We start from the raw sequence: 17,979 nt of genomic DNA on the forward strand, positions 1-17,979 counted from the left end.
GAATTTAAGAATTTAAGAATTTAAGAATTTAAGAATTTAAGAATTTAAGAATTTAAGAATTTAAGAATTTAAGAATTTAAGAATTTAAGAATTTAAGAATTTAAGAATTTAAGAATTTAAGAATTTAAGAATTTAAGAATTTAAGAATTTAAGAATTTAAGAATTTAAGAATTTAAGAATTTAAGAATTTAAGAATTTAAGAATTTAAGAATTTAAGAATTTAAGAATTTAAGAATTTAAGAATTTAAGAATTTAAGAATTTAAGAATTTAAGAATTTAAGAATTTAAGAATTTAAGAATTTAAGAATTTAAGAATTTAAGAATTTAAGAATTTAAGAATTTAAGAATTTAAGAATTTAAGAATTTAAGAATTTAAGAATTTAAGAATTTAAGAATTTAAGAATTTAAGAATTTAAGAATTTAAGAATTTAAGAATTTAAGAATTTAAGAATTTAAGAATTTAAGAATTTAAGAATTTAAGAATTTAAGAATTTAAGAATTTAAGAATTTAAGAATTTAAGAATTTAAGAATTTAAGAATTTAAGAATTTAAGAATTTAAGAATTTAAGAATTTAAGAATTTAAGAATTTAAGAATTTAAGAATTTAAGAATTTAAGAATTTAAGAATTTAAGAATTTAAGAATTTAAGAATTTAAGAATTTAAGAATTTAAGAATTTAAGAATTTAAGAATTTAAGAATTTAAGAATTTAAGAATTTAAGAATTTAAGAATTTAAGAATTTAAGAATTTAAGAATTTAAGAATTTAAGAATTTAAGAATTTAAGAATTTAAGAATTTAAGAATTTAAGAATTTAAGAATTTAAGAATTTAAGAATTTAAGAATTTAAGAATTTAAGAATTTAAGAATTTAAGAATTTAAGAATTTAAGAATTTAAGAATTTAAGAATTTAAGAATTTAAGAATTTAAGAATTTAAGAATTTAAGAATTTAAGAATTTAAGAATTTAAGAATTTAAGAATTTAAGAATTTAAGAATTTAAGAATTTAAGAATTTAAGAATTTAAGAATTTAAGAATTTAAGAATTTAAGAATTTAAGAATTTAAGAATTTAAGAATTTAAGAATTTAAGAATTTAAGAATTTAAGAATTTAAGAATTTAAGAATTTAAGAATTTAAGAATTTAAGAATTTAAGAATTTAAGAATTTAAGAATTTAAGAATTTAAGAATTTAAGAATTTAAGAATTTAAGAATTTAAGAATTTAAGAATTTAAGAATTTAAGAATTTAAGAATTTAAGAATTTAAGAATTTAAGAATTTAAGAATTTAAGAATTTAAGAATTTAAGAATTTAAGAATTTAAGAATTTAAGAATTTAAGAATTTAAGAATTTAAGAATTTAAGAATTTAAGAATTTAAGAATTTAAGAATTTAAGAATTTAAGAATTTAAGAATTTAAGAATTTAAGAATTTAAGAATTTAAGAATTTAAGAATTTAAGAATTTAAGAATTTAAGAATTTAAGAATTTAAGAATTTAAGAATTTAAGAATTTAAGAATTTAAGAATTTAAGAATTTAAGAATTTAAGAATTTAAGAATTTAAGAATTTAAGAATTTAAGAATTTAAGAATTTAAGAATTTAAGAATTTAAGAATTCAAGAATTTAATTTCCTAATTTATTGATTTCCTAATTTCCTAACTCCCTAATTTCCTAATTTCCGAATTTCCGAATTTCCTAACTTCCTAATTTCCTTATTTCCTAACTTCCGAAATTCCTAACTTCCTAATTTCCTAACATATTTACATATAACCTAATTTTCTTATTTTTTTTATTTTACTTATTTGCTAGTATCATAATTTCCAAATTTCCTAATTCCCAAATTTCTTGATTCCCAAATTTCCTAATTCCCAAATTTCCTAATTCCTTAATTCCGTAATTTTCTTATTTCCTTATTTCCTAATTCCTTATTTCATAATTTAATAGTTTCCCAAATTTCCTTATTCCTAATTTACAAATTTCCTAATTCCTTAATTCCCTGATTTCTTGACCACGTTCCTTCCGATCTGCATACTTAGCTTAAACGAACGCACCATGACTGAACTTGGCAACGCTCACCAAACGAACGCACCATGACGAACGCAGCGAGCTGTCAAAAATTTTCACTTGCGTGCGTGTTCAATCACGTTGGTGGTGGCCGCGGATTTATTTGAGATTTTCAACGTGAAGTAGTGTGTGATTGTGAAAAAGGATCCTCTGTCGTTAAATCGTGCGGGTGGCCGTACCGGAACAGCTCCTAAATGGCGGAATGAGCAAATCTGGGTGAGTATTTGCTGTTTTGTGAAACTTGAAAGGGCGGAATCCCAGCAGTAGGCATTTTTCATGGCCTGCTTTTTGTGTTTCTCTTTTTTACCGGGATTCAACACAACGGAGGCGCTCGTTTTGGAAAAGAAGGCCCGGCTCCAGCTGCGGACTTTCCCGGCCGCCGTCATGACGTTCCGGGTGTTGGTTCTGCCGAGTGACGGACCAGGGTGAGTTTGAAGTGTGGTTGTTTCTTGGGACATTTTTTCTACGCTATTGGAGGAGGACAGAGCTACGGCCCAGTATTTTCAATTCTGAAACGGTTCTCGATTCGGATTCCGGTTCAAACGTAACAACCCAGTCAGTTCAACTTGAGTTCTGAAACGAAATTCAATTCGAATAGTTAACAAATCCTGTTCCAAACGCTACAACCGGTTCCGTGTTCGTGGAATCTCACTTTGCAGCACTTGCAGACATTTTCCTTGGCCTGCTTGAGAATAAACAAACAAAAAAAACTTTTTTTTTGCTGACTATTTTTTTTATTATTTGTTTTCGTTATTGCAGGGACTATTTCGATCGTGGATTAAGGATGAGCCAAGTAATGCTGCCGGGGAGTTTCTTTCCGGATGAAATCAATGGAAACAGTGCAACAATCTCATCCACGGGTCAACTGATCACCAAGAGGGCAATCCTACTGCAACCAGGTAAGCAGGAGCGGGGGAAAACAGAAAGCGGAGTATTTACTGTTCAAATTCCGCAGGCTGCTTGTTTGGATCGCCAAATTTTCCCTGGCCGTTTCCTGGAAGGCGTTGCTACAGATGCGAAAAGGGTAGACCGACAACGTAGACGGAGTTCCTGTGGTGTTGGTGGTGACAAGAGGACGAAATCAACCGGAGCCTTCGCGCGAACCTGGCCGATTCGATGATGGCGGACGGATTTTCATAGAGGTTGTCGCTGAAAAAATTGCAGCTAAGCCGAGTGAAACGGGAAGGCGAAACAATAGTGCGAGAAAGAGAACGGAAAAGATTGCAAGAGCCCAGCAATTCAATTCGAATTTGGAAACGGAATCTAATTAGATTCTAAATAGAAACCGTTTCAAACGCAACAACCGGTTCCGTGTTCGAACCGGTTGTTGCGTTCGAAATGGAACCTAATTCGAATCTAATTTGATTTCGTTTCAGAATTCGAATTGAACTGACTGGGTGGAAGAGAAACCAAAGCCAAAGTTTGTAACACGCACCAACACGAACACAAACGTACACAGCTAGCTTTTTGGGCCAATACAATAAGAACCATAAAAATACTGTATTTAATTATATATTTCATTGTCCATATTCTTTTTTTACAGTACAATTTAGTGGAGAGAAAAAAATAAATAACATAAAAATACAATAAAACTTACTGTAGTTATTATTTATTTCATTGTCCGATTATAGTTTTTACAATATCATTTAGTATGGGAAAATCCATGAAGAACTGTGAATTTACTGTGCAAACCATAGTAATGGTTACTGTATTTATTATAGATGCATGATGTTTTCTATGGTTTGGGTCAATTTTTTGACGGAAAAGGCATCAATGAAAATACGGTAGAATGTATAGTATTTGGTTTTTTTTTGTATGGGGAAAAGTCGAAATTTTTATGGTGACTGTGCCTAACAATACCCCTTTTTTATAGTAAATTCCCAAAATAAGATATATTCTATGGTGAAAAAACATAAAGGCTACTGTAGAATCATGGTAAAAATAACCATAGAATTTATCGTGTGATAACCATAAAATCTACTGTTGGTTTATAGTAAATCTTTATGCGGGATAACAAAACCTTTCAATTAGTTGTAACCATGAATTTTATAGTAGCTTCATCGTCATTCCAATAAAGTTCGAAAACGTCAACAATAAACTTACCATAAATATCATAATATGTATTGTAATTGCATGTTTTTAACAGTGCAAATCATCATATAATTTTATGCGGGTTGAATTCCAAAACTTGGTATTGCCATGGTTTAATTTTAGGTATTCCCGCGCCCTTGGAAAATCATATTTTGGTATTCCTGTGGTCTTCCACATATATGATTTTGGTATGATTTCATGGTATTTTACCATCTATTACTGGGCAACCAAGAGCACATTTTGGTCGTTGATATTTGCACAAGTAATACCAAAATTTGGTATTTTCATACCATTTTTAGTGCAGCAGTTGCAGTTAGTGAAAAAACGGAAATGATCCATATGCAATCGCCAAATCTACTCACCTGATGATTCCATGTTGTTCTTAGTGATATTCTTCACCACATCGAATGCATTTGTCATTGACGGCCTGTGCTTGAAGTTCTTGAAGATTCTGAAAAATAACAAGATTGAAAAATAAGTGTTATTAAAATGAAACTGGATTGAAATTCACCAAATTTCAATATTTTTTGTTTTTCAAAGTATTTGGTTATCCCGACTTAGAGAAATTTCAACGTTTTAAAAAAATTAAAATCAGCTTTAACATTTTTGGGTTTCAAGTCATTTTAGCGCAAAATTAATTATCTCGTCAAAATTTATAAAAAATTTCCCATAGTTTCAGAGGAATTTGATGAAACCTTTCAATACCAAAATAATACCAAAATGTGCCATCCTGACATAGAAAATTTTCCACAATTTCAAGTCATTTCTGTAGGGGGTATATCAAAAATGTTTAAAATCAAGTTTGAAATTTCCGTTTTCAATGAAAGCATTCGCTTTGAGAAGCGCAAATTAATTATTTTGTCAAAATTGGTCAAAATTTTCCCATAGTTTCAGAGGAATTTGATAAAACACTTCAATACCAAAATAATACCAAAATGTGCCATCCTGACTTAGAAAATTTTCCACAATTTCAAGTCATTTCTGTAGCGGGTATATCAAAAATGTTTAAAATCAAGTTTGAAATTTCCGGATTTTAATGAAAGCATTCGCTTTGAGACATCATTTTAGCGCAAAATTAATTATTCTGTCAAAATTGGTCAAAATTTTCCCATAGTTTCAGAGGAATTTGATAAAATACTGTAATACCAAAAGAATACCAAAATGTGGTGTTCGACCATTGACAAATTCTGCAATTTTGCAATAGAGCAGTTCTCTACGGAATCGGTCTTTTTTCTTTAATTTTAATTTTTGTATTTTTTAATCCGGCTGAAACTTTTTTGGTGTTTTTGGTATGCCCAAAGAAGCCATTTTGCATCATTAGTTTGTCCATATAATTTTCCATACAAATTTGGCAGCTGTCCTTACAAAAATGATATGTGAAAATTCAAAAATCTGTATCTTTTGAAGGAATTTTTTGATCGATTTGGTGTCTTCGGCAAAGTTGTAGGTATGGATATGGACTACACTGAAAAAAAATGACACACGGTAAAAAAAAATTTGGTGATTTTTAATTTAACTTTTTGTCACTAAAACTTGATTTGCAAAAAAACACTATTTTAAATTTTTTTTATTTTTTGATATGTTTTAGAGGACATAAAATGCCAACTTTTCAGAAATTTCCAGAATGGGCAAAAAATCTTTGACCGAGTTATGATTTTTTGAATCAATACAGATTTTTTCAAAAAATCGAAATATTGGTCGCAAAAATTTTTCAACTTCATTTTTCGATGTAAAATCGAATTTGCAATCAAAAAGTACTTTAGTGAATTTTTGTTAAAGTGCACCGTTTTCAAGTTATAACCAATTTTAGGTAACTTTTTTGAAAATAGTCGCAGTTTTTCATTTTTTTAAATTAGTGCCCATGTTTGCCTATCTTTGAAAAAAATATTTTTGAAAAGCTGAGAAAATTCTCTATATTTTGCTTTATTGAACTTTGTCGATACGACCCATAGTTGCTGAGATATTGCCATGCAAAGGTTAAAAAACAGGAAAATTTATGTTTTCTAAGTCTCACCCAAACAACCCACCATTTTCTAATGTCGATATCTCAGCAACTATAGGTCCGATTTACAATGTTAAAACATGAAACATTCGTGAAATTTTCCGATCTTTTCGAAAAAAATATTTAAAAAAAATTAAAATCAAGACTAACATTTCAAACGGGCCAAACATTCAATATTACGCCCATTTGAAATGTTAGTCTTGATTTTAAATTTTTGAAAATATTTTTTTCGAAAAGATCGGAAAATTTCACGAATGTTTCATGTTTTAACATTGTAAATCGGACCTATAGTTGCTGAGATATCGACATTATAAAATGGTGGGTTATTTGGGTGAGACTTAGAAAACATAAATTTTCCTGTTTTTTAACCTTTGCATGGCAATATCTCAGCAACTATGGGTCGTATCGACAAAGTTCAATAAAGCAAAATATAGAGAATTTTCTCAGCTTTTCAAAAATATTTTTTTCAAAGATGGGCAAACATGGGCACTAATTTAAAAAAATGAAAAACTGCGACTATTTTCAAAAAAGTTACCTAAAAATGGTTATAACTTGAAAACGGTGCACTTTATCAAAAATTCACTAATGTACTTTTTGATTGCAAATTCGATTTTACATCGAAAAATGAAGTTGAAAAATTTTTGCGACCAATATTTCGATTTTTGAAAAAATCTGTATTGATTCAAAAAATCATAACTCGGTCAAAGATTTTTTGCCCATTCTGGAAATTTCTGAAAAGTTGGCATTTTATGTCCTCTAAAACATATCAAAAAATAAAAAAAATTAAAAATAGTGTTTTTTTGCAAATCAAGTTTTAGTGACAAAAAGTTAAATTAAAAATCACCAATTTTTTTTTACCGTGTATCATTTTTTTTCAGTGTAGTCCATATCCATACCTACAACTTTGCCCAAGACACCAAATCGATCAAAAAAATCCTTCAAAAGATACAGATTTTTGAATTTTTACATATCATTTTTGTATGGACAGCTGCCAAATTTGTATGGAAAATTATATGGACAAACTAATGATGCAAAATGGCTTCTTTGGGCATACCGAAGGCACCAAAAAAGTTTCAGCCGGATTAAAAAATACAGAAAAAATCGAATGACCGAAATCTCAGAGAATTGCTCAATATCAAAACAATACCTTAAATTGGTATGATACCACATTTTGCCTTGCATAATCCTTAAGACAAATTTTAAAGGGTCCAGGAATACCAAAATTTGGTATTGATACTAGAGAAAGGTATTATTACGCATTTCCCTTGTTATTTACCCATGCTCGGGAACATACCAATCAACCGGCCAAAATCCACACGAAACCTTCCCAGTCAAATCAATCCGAATTCTGAAACGGAGTCTAATTAGAATCGTATACAAATTCCGTTTCAAACGCAACAACCGGTTCGAACACGGAATCGGTTGTTGCGTTTGAAACGGAATTTGTATACGATTCTAATTAGATTCCGTTTCAGAATTCGGATTGATTTGACTGGGTTACTGCAACGTAAAACTGGTTCGAATCGATTCAAAGTTTTTCTGATTTGATCAAGTCCAAACAAGTCCAACTGGAGAGAACTGTCAAACTGCGTCGACGAAAATCATGACTTCAAATTGAAGGAAAATCGATGGAAAAACAATGTCGGTCATGTCAAGTGTTTGTCGTACGTTTGTCGTCCTTTCGACCAATCGGAGTAGTGCGGTGCCTGTGTGGACGCGCAGTCCTGTTTTTTTTTTCGTGTTATTTTCCGTCTCTTTTGTGTCGCTGTTCGAGTGCATGGGGTGATTGGCTATTATAATTAAATAATGGCATCAGTAGTGCGGTGCCTGTGTGGACGCGCAGTCCTGTTTTTTTTTCGTGTTATTTTCCGTCTCTTTTGTGTCGCTGTTCGAGTGCATGGGGTGATTGGCTATTATAATTAAATAATGGCATCAGTAGTGCGGTGCCTGTGTGGACGCGCAGTCCTGTTTTTTTTTTCGTGTTATTTTCCGTCTCTTTTGTGTCGCTGTTCGAGTGCATGGGGTGATTGGCTATTATAATTAAATAATGGCATCAGTAGTGCGGTGCCTGTGTGGACGCGCAGTCCTGTTTTTTTTCGTGTTATTTTCCGTCTCTTTTGTGTCGCTGTTCGAGTGCATGGGGTGATTGGCTATTATAATTAAATAATGGCATCAGTAGTGCGGTGCCTGTGTGGACGCGCAGTCCTGTTTTTTTTTCGTGTTATTTTCCGTCTCTTTTGTGTCGCTGTTCGAGTGCATTGGGTGATTGGCTATTATAATTAAATAATGGCATCAGTAGTGCGGTGCCTGTGTGGACGCGCAGTCCTGTTTTTTTTCGTGTTATTTTCCGTATCTTTTGTGTCGCTGTTCGAGTGCATGGGGTGATTGGCTATTATAATTAAATAATGGCATCAGTAGTGCGGTGCCTGTGTGGACGCGCAGTCCTGTTTTTTTCGTATTATTTTCCGTCTCTTTTGTGTCGCTGTTCGAGTGCATGGGGTGATTGGCTATTATAATTAAATAATGGCATCAGTAGTGCGGTGCCTGTGTGGACGCGCAGTCCTGTTATTTTTTCGTGTTATTTTCCGTCTCTTTTGTGTCGCTGTTCGAGTGCATGGGGTGATTGGCTATTATAATTAAATAATGGCATCAGTAGTGTGCTGCTTTACGGGACGCGCAGTTCTGTTTTTTTTACCTTCTTTTTTTCATTGTTTTTTTTTCCACTCGCGTTCGTTGGCCGATGAGTTTTTTTGTGTTGTTCTCTATTTATAGTTTTCTATAAAAACGTACCTATTTTTTTGAGACTAGCAAGTCGTATTGCTGGATTAAGCCCTTTCTATTTCATTTCAATAATCATTTCAATAAATGAAGCCCTTCCTACATCACCGTTGATCGGAAGGCACGCCGACGGAGAATTTCTGGAGAATCGCGGTCGAATTAATACTATATTTAAATCCCTAGATAGCTATCTTTCCGCAGCCGGCTGCCTAAGATTTTTAAAATTTCAACCGATAAACAAATTGCTTATGGTCGCATCACCTACCACAGTGAATCCTGACCTCATACCCATCTTACTAACCCCTCAAAACTCATGTGATACTTTGTCGGAGACGCAGTCGATTTGGCGGTCCCATCACTCAAGTATCGGACTAACATTCCCATCCACTTCCCCGTGTCTTACCTCTGGTCGTGGCCGGCGTCGGTATTGATCAGCATGATAGGGACCTTTGAAAATTGCGAAGGGGTGATGATTGGTTCCTACTTTTCATCTGTGGTCCACGGAGCAATGTTTGGGGGTCCTGGTCAATAACGAAGTAGCAGCTACGGGTAGACACCAATGCTATGCTATGCTATGCTATGCGTTTGTCGTCCTTTCGACCAATCGATATCGAAACGGTAAAATCAAAACCGCGCAACAGCTCGTACGACGTGCGACATTTTTCAAACAGGGTTGGCCCAAATAATTAGACCCGTATTTTTTTGTATGGCGATTAGGGTGGTCCTATCCGAAATAGGGTGGTTCAAAAAATGGCATTTTTCGTCGATTTTCGCAAAAACCACATTTTACGAAAAATCATATCTCCGGAACGGCTGAACCAATTTTAAAGCGCCACAATTCAAAAGAAAGGTTATTAGTTGGGCTTTTAAGCAAAAATATGTTGAGGTCCAAAAAAACAAGCTGAATATTTGAAAAGGTCATATGAAAATTTCATTTGCCGATTTCAAGGTCTCGGGACCAAAAAGCCCATGTCTGAAAATATTCTTCCCCGATTCCTTGTAATATTTTACATAACATATCAAAAAATTGCGGATATCCATTAACACGTTTCGGAGATATGATTTTTTTTAAACATAAAAACTGGGTTTTTCGACGCGCCGCGCGCAAAAATGGGAAAATGACGAAAACGGGTAAAAATCAACTTTTTTCACTAAAACTGCGATAACTTGAAAATTTCAGCGATGACCTATACATGTCTGGGTACCAAAATTTTCATAATTGAATTGACGCAACTTTTGGTACATGTATAGGTCATCGCTGAAATTTTCAAGTTATCGCAGTTTTAGTAAAAAAAAAGTTGTTTTTTACCCGTTTTCGTTATTTTCCCATTTTTGCGCGAGGCGCGTCGAAAAACCCAGTTTATATGTTATAGGGTTCGATTCTCATCTGCTCCAACCTTCCATCGGATGAGGAAGTAAAATGTCGGTCCCGGCTGTAGACACCGAGCCAGGGAAATACACCGGATAGAAATGAAACAATCACTGGCGGCTAATAAACATATTTATTGCCGCCACCACTCGCGTGCCCGACCGCGTTACACTCTGGCCTAGAATAGAAGTCCAACCACCTCACCACTCATCTGTCGACGTCAACCATAGTTGATCCGTCAGCCAGTGTTGACCGGGGTTAGATTCCTACATTCCTCTCTTCCTTGAAAATGATCGATACTTTACAATTGAGAATTTAACAGTGTAGCAAACTAAGTTGTCCTAATATCTGCCCTGATCTGAACGCACGAGTGGATTTATTTTTAATGTAGTATTTTTTATAACAAAAGTATTACAATCTTATATCTTCTGTTGAGTCAAACGAGCCTTTATGTTAACAGTATAATCTCTTGTCACGTCCTTTGAACTTTGAACTAAGTCATTCCACTCAATGTAATTTTGTCATTTCAATCCTCTTTCTTAGCTTATCAAATCAATTGTTGCTTCGACACATTCATTTATCTAGAAATTGTAAAATGTATAATTCACTACAGTTAACCGCTTTCCTAACGATCCAGTACTACCTCCTCCTTTACTTAAAACAATTTAATTGAAAGTTAGTAGAATGCTGCCCCTTTCCCTATTTTTTTTTTACATCTCTAACAAATTCACTAAATATATTAATTAGTCTAAAATCTTGTAAGCAGTAATTTTCCAGATAAATTATTTTTATATGAGAATTTGAATACAATTAATATTGGATTTTATAAGACACTTGCTTCAGCCTCTGTTTAAAAAAATTAGTTGCATTTCCTTCCCTTTGTTTCGAGTCCGGCACATATAAATGAACAAAGATAATCCTCAACTATCGTTTCACAATTCTATGACTTAAACATGGCATACCAAAACCAGTTGCTCAATATGAGTTATTTCTCATTGATTGTCTTAGGGAGTTACCGATTATTAAACAATTTCAGGGTGCAAATCAACCCTGTCACGAAACATTCTAACAGAGCTAGTTCTGACAGAATCCTGCTAGATCGTCGTGACTGGGACCAGAGCCCCTGCACCAAGACTCCTGTTACACATACTCAAGATTTTAATTAATTCCATAAAGCAGCAAAATCTCTTAGAGCAACACTAAACTATTTCTACAATCAAATTGTAGTGCAACTGGGTCCGTAAGCATGTCAATTCTTGAATACGAAGACAACAATCCCCCTTGCAACTATCCTCCTTCCTATCTCACGGAAATCCCCCAGCTCATCAGCAGTCTCCAGGTGAGCCGTCAGCCCACTCGGCTCCGGGCCGCACAAACTCCTTCCAGGTCGGCACCCCGCCCGCCTGGCTATCTTGCAACGCGCACGACCCACAGGATCCGGTCAACCTAGGGGACTCTCTGGATACTCGGTATGCCGCTGAGCTGCAATAGTTAGTGGTTCATCCTTCTCCTCTGTGTTTTGTTCACGTGAATGTCGGCCATACGCAGTAAGATCTCTCCAAACGAAACTACGTGTGCGTGCAGATCTTCCTACTCCCGTGGCCTGTTGTTAATGAAACTCAGTAATAAAAAAAGAAGATATTTTGTAGGTTTAATCACTGTTTGCGTTATGGTATTTTAGACCAGGTTATGATTTGGCTTTACAACTTCTGCATCATTAAAACTCCATTTCTTGCCTCTTGTATTCGTTTCATGAGTTTTGAGTTTTGAGAATTAAAACCAAATAACCAAATAACAAAACAAACCACCCCCTTTAACGACCCCCAGGTCTTTTGTGTTGTCTATTGCAAGTTTCTGCTCGAACCTAGGATTCTCACGGCTTCAATGAGAAGAGCACGCAACCATCTTTTTGCTCCTTCCACCCAAGGATACGAACTGACGACCTTTGGCTTGCAAGTCCAGTCGCCGACCAGCGACTCTACCGGAGCAGGCTTGGTGTTGTTTGTTCTTATACTAGAGAGACCACGCATGCCCCAAACGAAATCAAGCATATTCTACAATATCCTGCTACTTTTCAATCGTTTCTTTGAACTATTTGCTTGTGCAAAAATTGATCCCTAATGACACTATTAAAATTTCTTAGAAATATCCTTGTAGTTTGTAGTCCTTGAATTCCTAACTTTAACAGTAACTGTTACTTACGGTAATTTTATGACGAATTACAGATCTTACTATTTTCACTTTTTGATGATCCTATACAAGCCTGCAGCCCCTACCTCAGGCTTTACAGTGAATATTAACAAGACATCTCTATGCTAGGCAAAGCGAACATCTCCAAGCCACCTCTTCACCAGGCTTCCATGTAATCATCCACAAGCCATCTCTCCACGAGGCATGAGCGAACATCCACCAGCCTCCTCTTCACCAGGCTTCCATGTAATCATCCACAAGCCATCTCTCCACCAGGCATGAGTGGACAATCACAAGCCTCTTCTCCCTCAGGCCTTACAGTCGATATTCACAAGCCATCTCTCCACCAGGCATGAGCGAACATCCACCAGCCTCTTCTTCACCAGGCTTCCATGTAATCATCCACAAGCCATCTCTCCACCAGGCATGAGTGGACAATCACAAGCCTCTTCTCCATCAGGCCTTACAGTCGATATTCACAAGCCATCTCTCCACCAGGCATGAGCAAACATCCACCAGCTTCCTCTTCACCAGGCTTCCATGTAATCATCCACAAGCCATCTCTCCACCAGGCATGAGTGGACAATCACAAGCCTCTTCTCCCTCAGGCCTTACAGTCGATATTCACAAGCCATCTCTCCACCAGGCATGAGTGGACAGCCTCAGGCCTTACAGTCGATCCCGAGCAGGGGTAAATAACACGGGAATACCAAATTTTGGTATTACTTGGGCAAATGACAGCGACCAAAATGTGCCCTTGGTTGCCCAGTAATAGATGGTAAAATACCATGAAATCATACCAAAAGCTTGTATGTGGAAGGGCACAACAATACCATACCATGTTATTCCAAAGGTAAAATAATACCACAAAATAAAATCATTTCAATACCAAGTTGAGGTCTTCTGGATTTTTGAACATTGCTTGAATACCAAAACTTGGTATTGTCATGGTTTTAATTTTAGGTATTCCCGCGCCCTTGGAAAATCATATTTTGGTATTCCTGTGGTCTTCCACAAACATGATATTGGTTTGATTTCATGGTATTTTACCATCTATTACTGGGCAACCAAGAGCACATTTTGGTCGCTGGTATTTGCACAAGTAATACCAAAATTTGTTATTTTCATACCATTTTTAGTGCAGCAGTTGCAGTTAGTGAAAAAAACGTAAATGATCCTTATGCAACAACGAAATCTACTCACCTGATGATTCCATGTTGTTTTTAGTGATATTCTTCACCACACCGAATGCATTTGTCATTGATGAACGGCTGTACTTGAAGTTCTTGAAGCTTCTGAAAATTAACAAGATTGAAAAATAAGTATTATTAAAATGAAACTGGATTGAAATTCACCAAAATTCAATAATCTGTTGATTGACTCGTTTTTCAAAGTATTTGGTTATCCCAACTTAGAAAAATTTCAACGTTTTTGAAAAAAATATTAGTGGGTATATCACAAAAAAAAATTTAAATCAGCTTTAACATTTTTGGGTTTCAAGTCAAGTTAGCGCAAAATTAATTATCTCGTCAAAAATTTAAAAAAATCCATAGTTTCAGAGAAAATTGATGAAACCTTTCAATACCAAAATAATACCAAAATGTGGCATCCTGACTTAGAAATTTTTCCACAATGTCAAGTCATTTCTGTAGGGGGTATATCAAAAATGTTTAAAATCAAGTTTGAAATTTCCGGTTTTCAATGAAAGCATTCGCTTTGAGACCTCGTTTTAGCGCAAAATTAATTATTTTGTCAAAATTGGTCAAAATTTTCCCATAGTTTGAGAGGAATTTGATAAAACACTTTAATACCAAAATAATACCAAAATGTGCCATCCTGACTTAGAAAATTTTCCACAATTTCAAGTCATTTCTGTAGGGGGTATATCAAAAATGTTTAAAATCAAGTCTGAAATTTTCGGTTTTCAATGAAAGCATTCGCTTTTAGACATCATTTTAGCGCAAAATTAATTATTTTGTCAAAATTGGTCAACATTTTCCCATAGTTTCAGAGGAAATTGATAAAACACCTTAATACCAAAATAATACCAAAATGTGCCATCCTGACTTAGAAAATTTTCCACAATTTTAAGTCATTTCTGTAGGGGGTATATCAAAAATGTTTAAAATCAAGTTTGAAATTTCCGGTTTTCAATGAAAGCATTCGCTTTGAGAAATCATTTTAGCGCAAAATTAATTATTTTGTCAAAATTGGTCAAAATTTTCCCATAGTTTCAGAGGAATTTGGTAAAACACTTTAATACCAAAATAATACCAAAATGTGGTGTTCGACCATTGACAAATTCTGCAATTTTGCAATATCAAAATAATACCTTAAATTGGTATGATACCACATTTTGCTCTTGCATAATCCTTAAGACAAATTTTTAAGGGTCCAGGAATACCAAAATTTGGTATTGATACCAGAGAAAGGTATTATTACGCATTTCCCTTGTTATTTACCCATGCTCGGGATATTCACAAGCCATCTCTCCACCAGGCATGAGCGAACATCCACTAGCCTCCTCTTCTTCAGGCTTCCATGTAATCATCCACAAGTCTCCGAACGGCACTAAGCCAACCCCCGGCACTAAGCCATCCCCCGGCACTAAGCCATCCCCCGGCACTAAGCCAATATCCGGCACTAAGCCATCCCGCGGCTCTAAGCCAATATCCGGCACTAAACCTCAACGGCAAAATACTAACACACTCAAGTCATACAGTTAAGATCCACAACATTTCCTTTTAACAAATATTTAATAGAAATTAACTGCTAAACGTCAATAGAGCTTTTTGACGTTTCGCGAACGCACATTTAATTGTGCTGGCCGAACTAGATTTAACCTCACTTTCTTTTCATGTACATACATACTCCTTAACCTGATAAAAAAGTTACAAACTAACAGGCTCTCGTCGCAAATAAACAATCCATTACAATAACAATTACACACAATACCTGCGCAATTAGAGAACTCTATTATCTTCCACATTTTTAACTGTTAATCACCGCAACTAAACATTAACTAAAACTTCTATTAAAACTCCCGTTAACCCAATTTTGGGTAATCTTATTATTGACAACTTGAATCTGAACCCCCTTAATCGTGTATCATGTAAACAAACCTTCTTGAGTGTGCGCTCGTGCAGCACACATACAAACACGTTCACTCCGTGGAAAACCAGAGGGCATTTCACAATCAAACAACAAACACACACACGCTCGGCCCTGCTCCCCTTACCTTCTCCTCCTCCTGCTCAATTAAAAAAAATGTTTCCTGCTTTTTGCGCTCCAGACATAAAATTGCGTTTACATACCAGAATATGTTTTCTCCTCGTCGCCAATGTAGACACCGAGCCAGGGAAATACACCGGATAGAAATGAAACAATCACTGGCGGCTAATAAACATATTTATTGCCGCCACCACTCGCGTGCCCGACCGCGTTACACTCTGGCCTAGAATAGAAGTCCAACCACCTCACCACTCATCTCCGAAACGTGTTAATGGATATCCGCAATTTTTTGATATGTTATGTAAAATATTACAAGGAATCAGGGAAAAATATTTTCAGACATGGGCTCTTTGGTCCCGTGACCTTGAAATCGACAAATGAAATTTTCATGAGACCTTTTCAATTATACAGCTAGTTTTTTTGAACCTCAACATATTTTTCCTTGAAAGCCCAACTAATAACCTTTCTTTTGAATTGTGGCGCTTTAAAATTGGTTAAGCCGTTCCAAAGATATGATTTTTTGAAAAATGTGGTTTTTGCGAAAATCGACGAAAAATGCAATTTTTAGGACCACCATATTTCGGATAGGACCACCCTAATCGGCAAACAAAAAAATACGGGTCTAATTATTTGGGCCAAGGAACCCCCACTCCAAATTTGAGCCAAATCGGAGCACTTTTGATTTGGAGACTTCCTGTTTGAGTGGAATGGCTATACATGTCTGAGTATCAAAATTTTCGTAATTGAAAGACGCAACTTTTGGTACATACCCAGACATGTATAGGTCAACGCTGAAATTTTTAAGTTATCGCAGTTTTAGTGAAAAAAGTTGATTTTTTGCCGATTTCGTAATTTTCTTGGTTTCGCGCGTGTCGCGTCGAAAAACTCAGTTTTTATTTAAAAAAAAAAATATCTTGGAAACGTACGGTTCGACATCGCCAATTTTTTGAAATATTATGTGAAATTTTCCGAGGAATCTGATAAAAATATTTTCAGATATAGGCTTTTTGGTCCAGACACGGTCAAAACGCCATTTTAAGTTTTCATACGACTTTTTCAATAGTTAAGCTCGATTTTTGGAACTTCTTACTATTTTTCTCAAATAGCCAAACTCATCATCTTTCTTTTGCGTCTAAGACAGCTAAAATCGGATGAAATGGCGCGGAGATATGATTTTTCGAAAAAAGTGATTTTTGCGAAAAATGACGAAAATGGCCATTTTTCGAACCACCCTAGCAAGATGTAGGTCACCCTAATGGCCAAACAAAAAAATACGGGTCTAATTATTTTGGCCGAGGAACCCCCAGAAAAATTTTGAGCCCGATTGGAGAATTTTTTTTTCGGTTTAGGCTCTTTTCAAATGGAATTGCTGTATATATGTTTTCGGCCCGCAACTTTTCCTCCTTTTTCGCGACCGACACCGCGTCTCGGTGCTCGGGCGATTTTCCCCTCAAAATAGGTACTTGACATTCCCGTCCGTGTTTGGGAAGCGCTCATTCTGCTTACAAAATCTCAGCATTTTGAAAACTTTTTATAACATTGAATTGTTTCAATAGTAAAACTATTTTGCCAACATTGAAAATTTAATAGAAAATTGCTTGATAATTTTTGAACCGAATGGAACCAAAATCGTGCCGATTAGATTTGAGGGAAGGAATATATAAGCGTTTGAAATCTTACAAGTTTTTTGGAATGGCACCCCAGTACCTTTGAGTAAGACATACAGTATGGCCCATAAAAAAATGCGACATTGTTATTAGGTGTAAATCGGGACTATTTTTACTATTTATGATGTATGTAGCATGTGTGCCAACGTTCAATGGCCGAATGGTTACGGGTTTCATCTCATAAGCGGAATGTCATGGGTTCTTCTCAGGGTGGCAGCCTTAGGTTTAAGTTCAGAGGTAGCAGCAACCGCATGAGTATAAAACGGTTGCTTCACGTGCTCTTCAAGCATGTGATTGATCTTGGGATATTCCTTTGCGCCTCTTTCCCAAAATACTTTCCTCGTGTTTTCGCATGTAAATAATGCCCAGCCGATCGGTATTGCACTGCAGTCCAGTCGCATTGTCCAGATCAGAGCAAAGGGAACACCGCAAATATAGCACCACAAAAGACAATTGTCTTTATAAGACCCCGCGCGGCAAATAATAGCTGCTGGGAAGAGCTTGAAAAATGACACGAAAAAATTGTCACCGCGGTTCTAGCGATACATAGCGCACTAGGCACAAGGAAAGGAATTTACAGCATCTGGATG

General features: G+C 35.2%; 2 protein-coding genes across 7 annotated transcripts in view; both read left to right on the forward strand.

Moving 5' to 3' along the window:
• LOC120427924 (CD81 antigen) overlaps positions 1-17,979 on the forward strand; it is an 80,320-nt gene that overhangs the window by 40,846 nt on the left and 21,495 nt on the right. The gene's annotated exons all lie outside the window — the stretch shown is intronic.
• Positions 2,041-4,089, forward strand: LOC120427925 (uncharacterized). Of its 6 annotated transcripts, none has more exons than XM_039592868.2 (4): positions 2,043-2,277; positions 2,410-2,486; positions 2,821-2,960; positions 3,017-4,088. In XM_039592868.2, the coding sequence occupies exons 2-4, from the start codon at positions 2,446-2,448 to the stop codon at positions 3,100-3,102; spliced, it is 267 nt and encodes an 88-aa protein (XP_039448802.1). In that variant the 5' UTR covers positions 2,043-2,277; positions 2,410-2,445; the 3' UTR covers positions 3,103-4,088. The 6 variants fall into 6 exon arrangements, 4 of the variants coding, with proteins under 4 accessions (XP_039448803.1, XP_039448802.1, XP_039448801.1 ...); XR_005607008.2 differs by having other exon boundaries at positions 2,044-2,486; positions 3,017-3,203; positions 3,438-4,087; XM_039592867.2 differs by having other exon boundaries at positions 2,044-2,277; positions 2,389-2,486.

This window comes from Culex pipiens, chromosome 1 (genome assembly GCF_016801865.2).
Source record: "Culex pipiens pallens isolate TS chromosome 1, TS_CPP_V2, whole genome shotgun sequence".
NCBI classification, from domain to species: domain Eukaryota; kingdom Metazoa; phylum Arthropoda; class Insecta; order Diptera; family Culicidae; genus Culex; species Culex pipiens.

Coding starts and splice junctions, on each gene's coding strand:
- LOC120427925 (XM_039592866.2), top strand. CDS start 2,338: ATGGCCTGCTTTTTGTGTTTCTCTTTTTTACCGGGATTCAACACAACG. Junction 2,487..2,820: donor CTGCCGAGTGACGGACCAGG/GTGAGTTTGAAG, acceptor TCGTTATTGCAG/GGACTATTTCGATCGTGGAT. Junction 2,961..3,016: donor GGCAATCCTACTGCAACCAG/GTAAGCAGGAGC, acceptor CAAATTCCGCAG/GCTGCTTGTTTGGATCGCCA.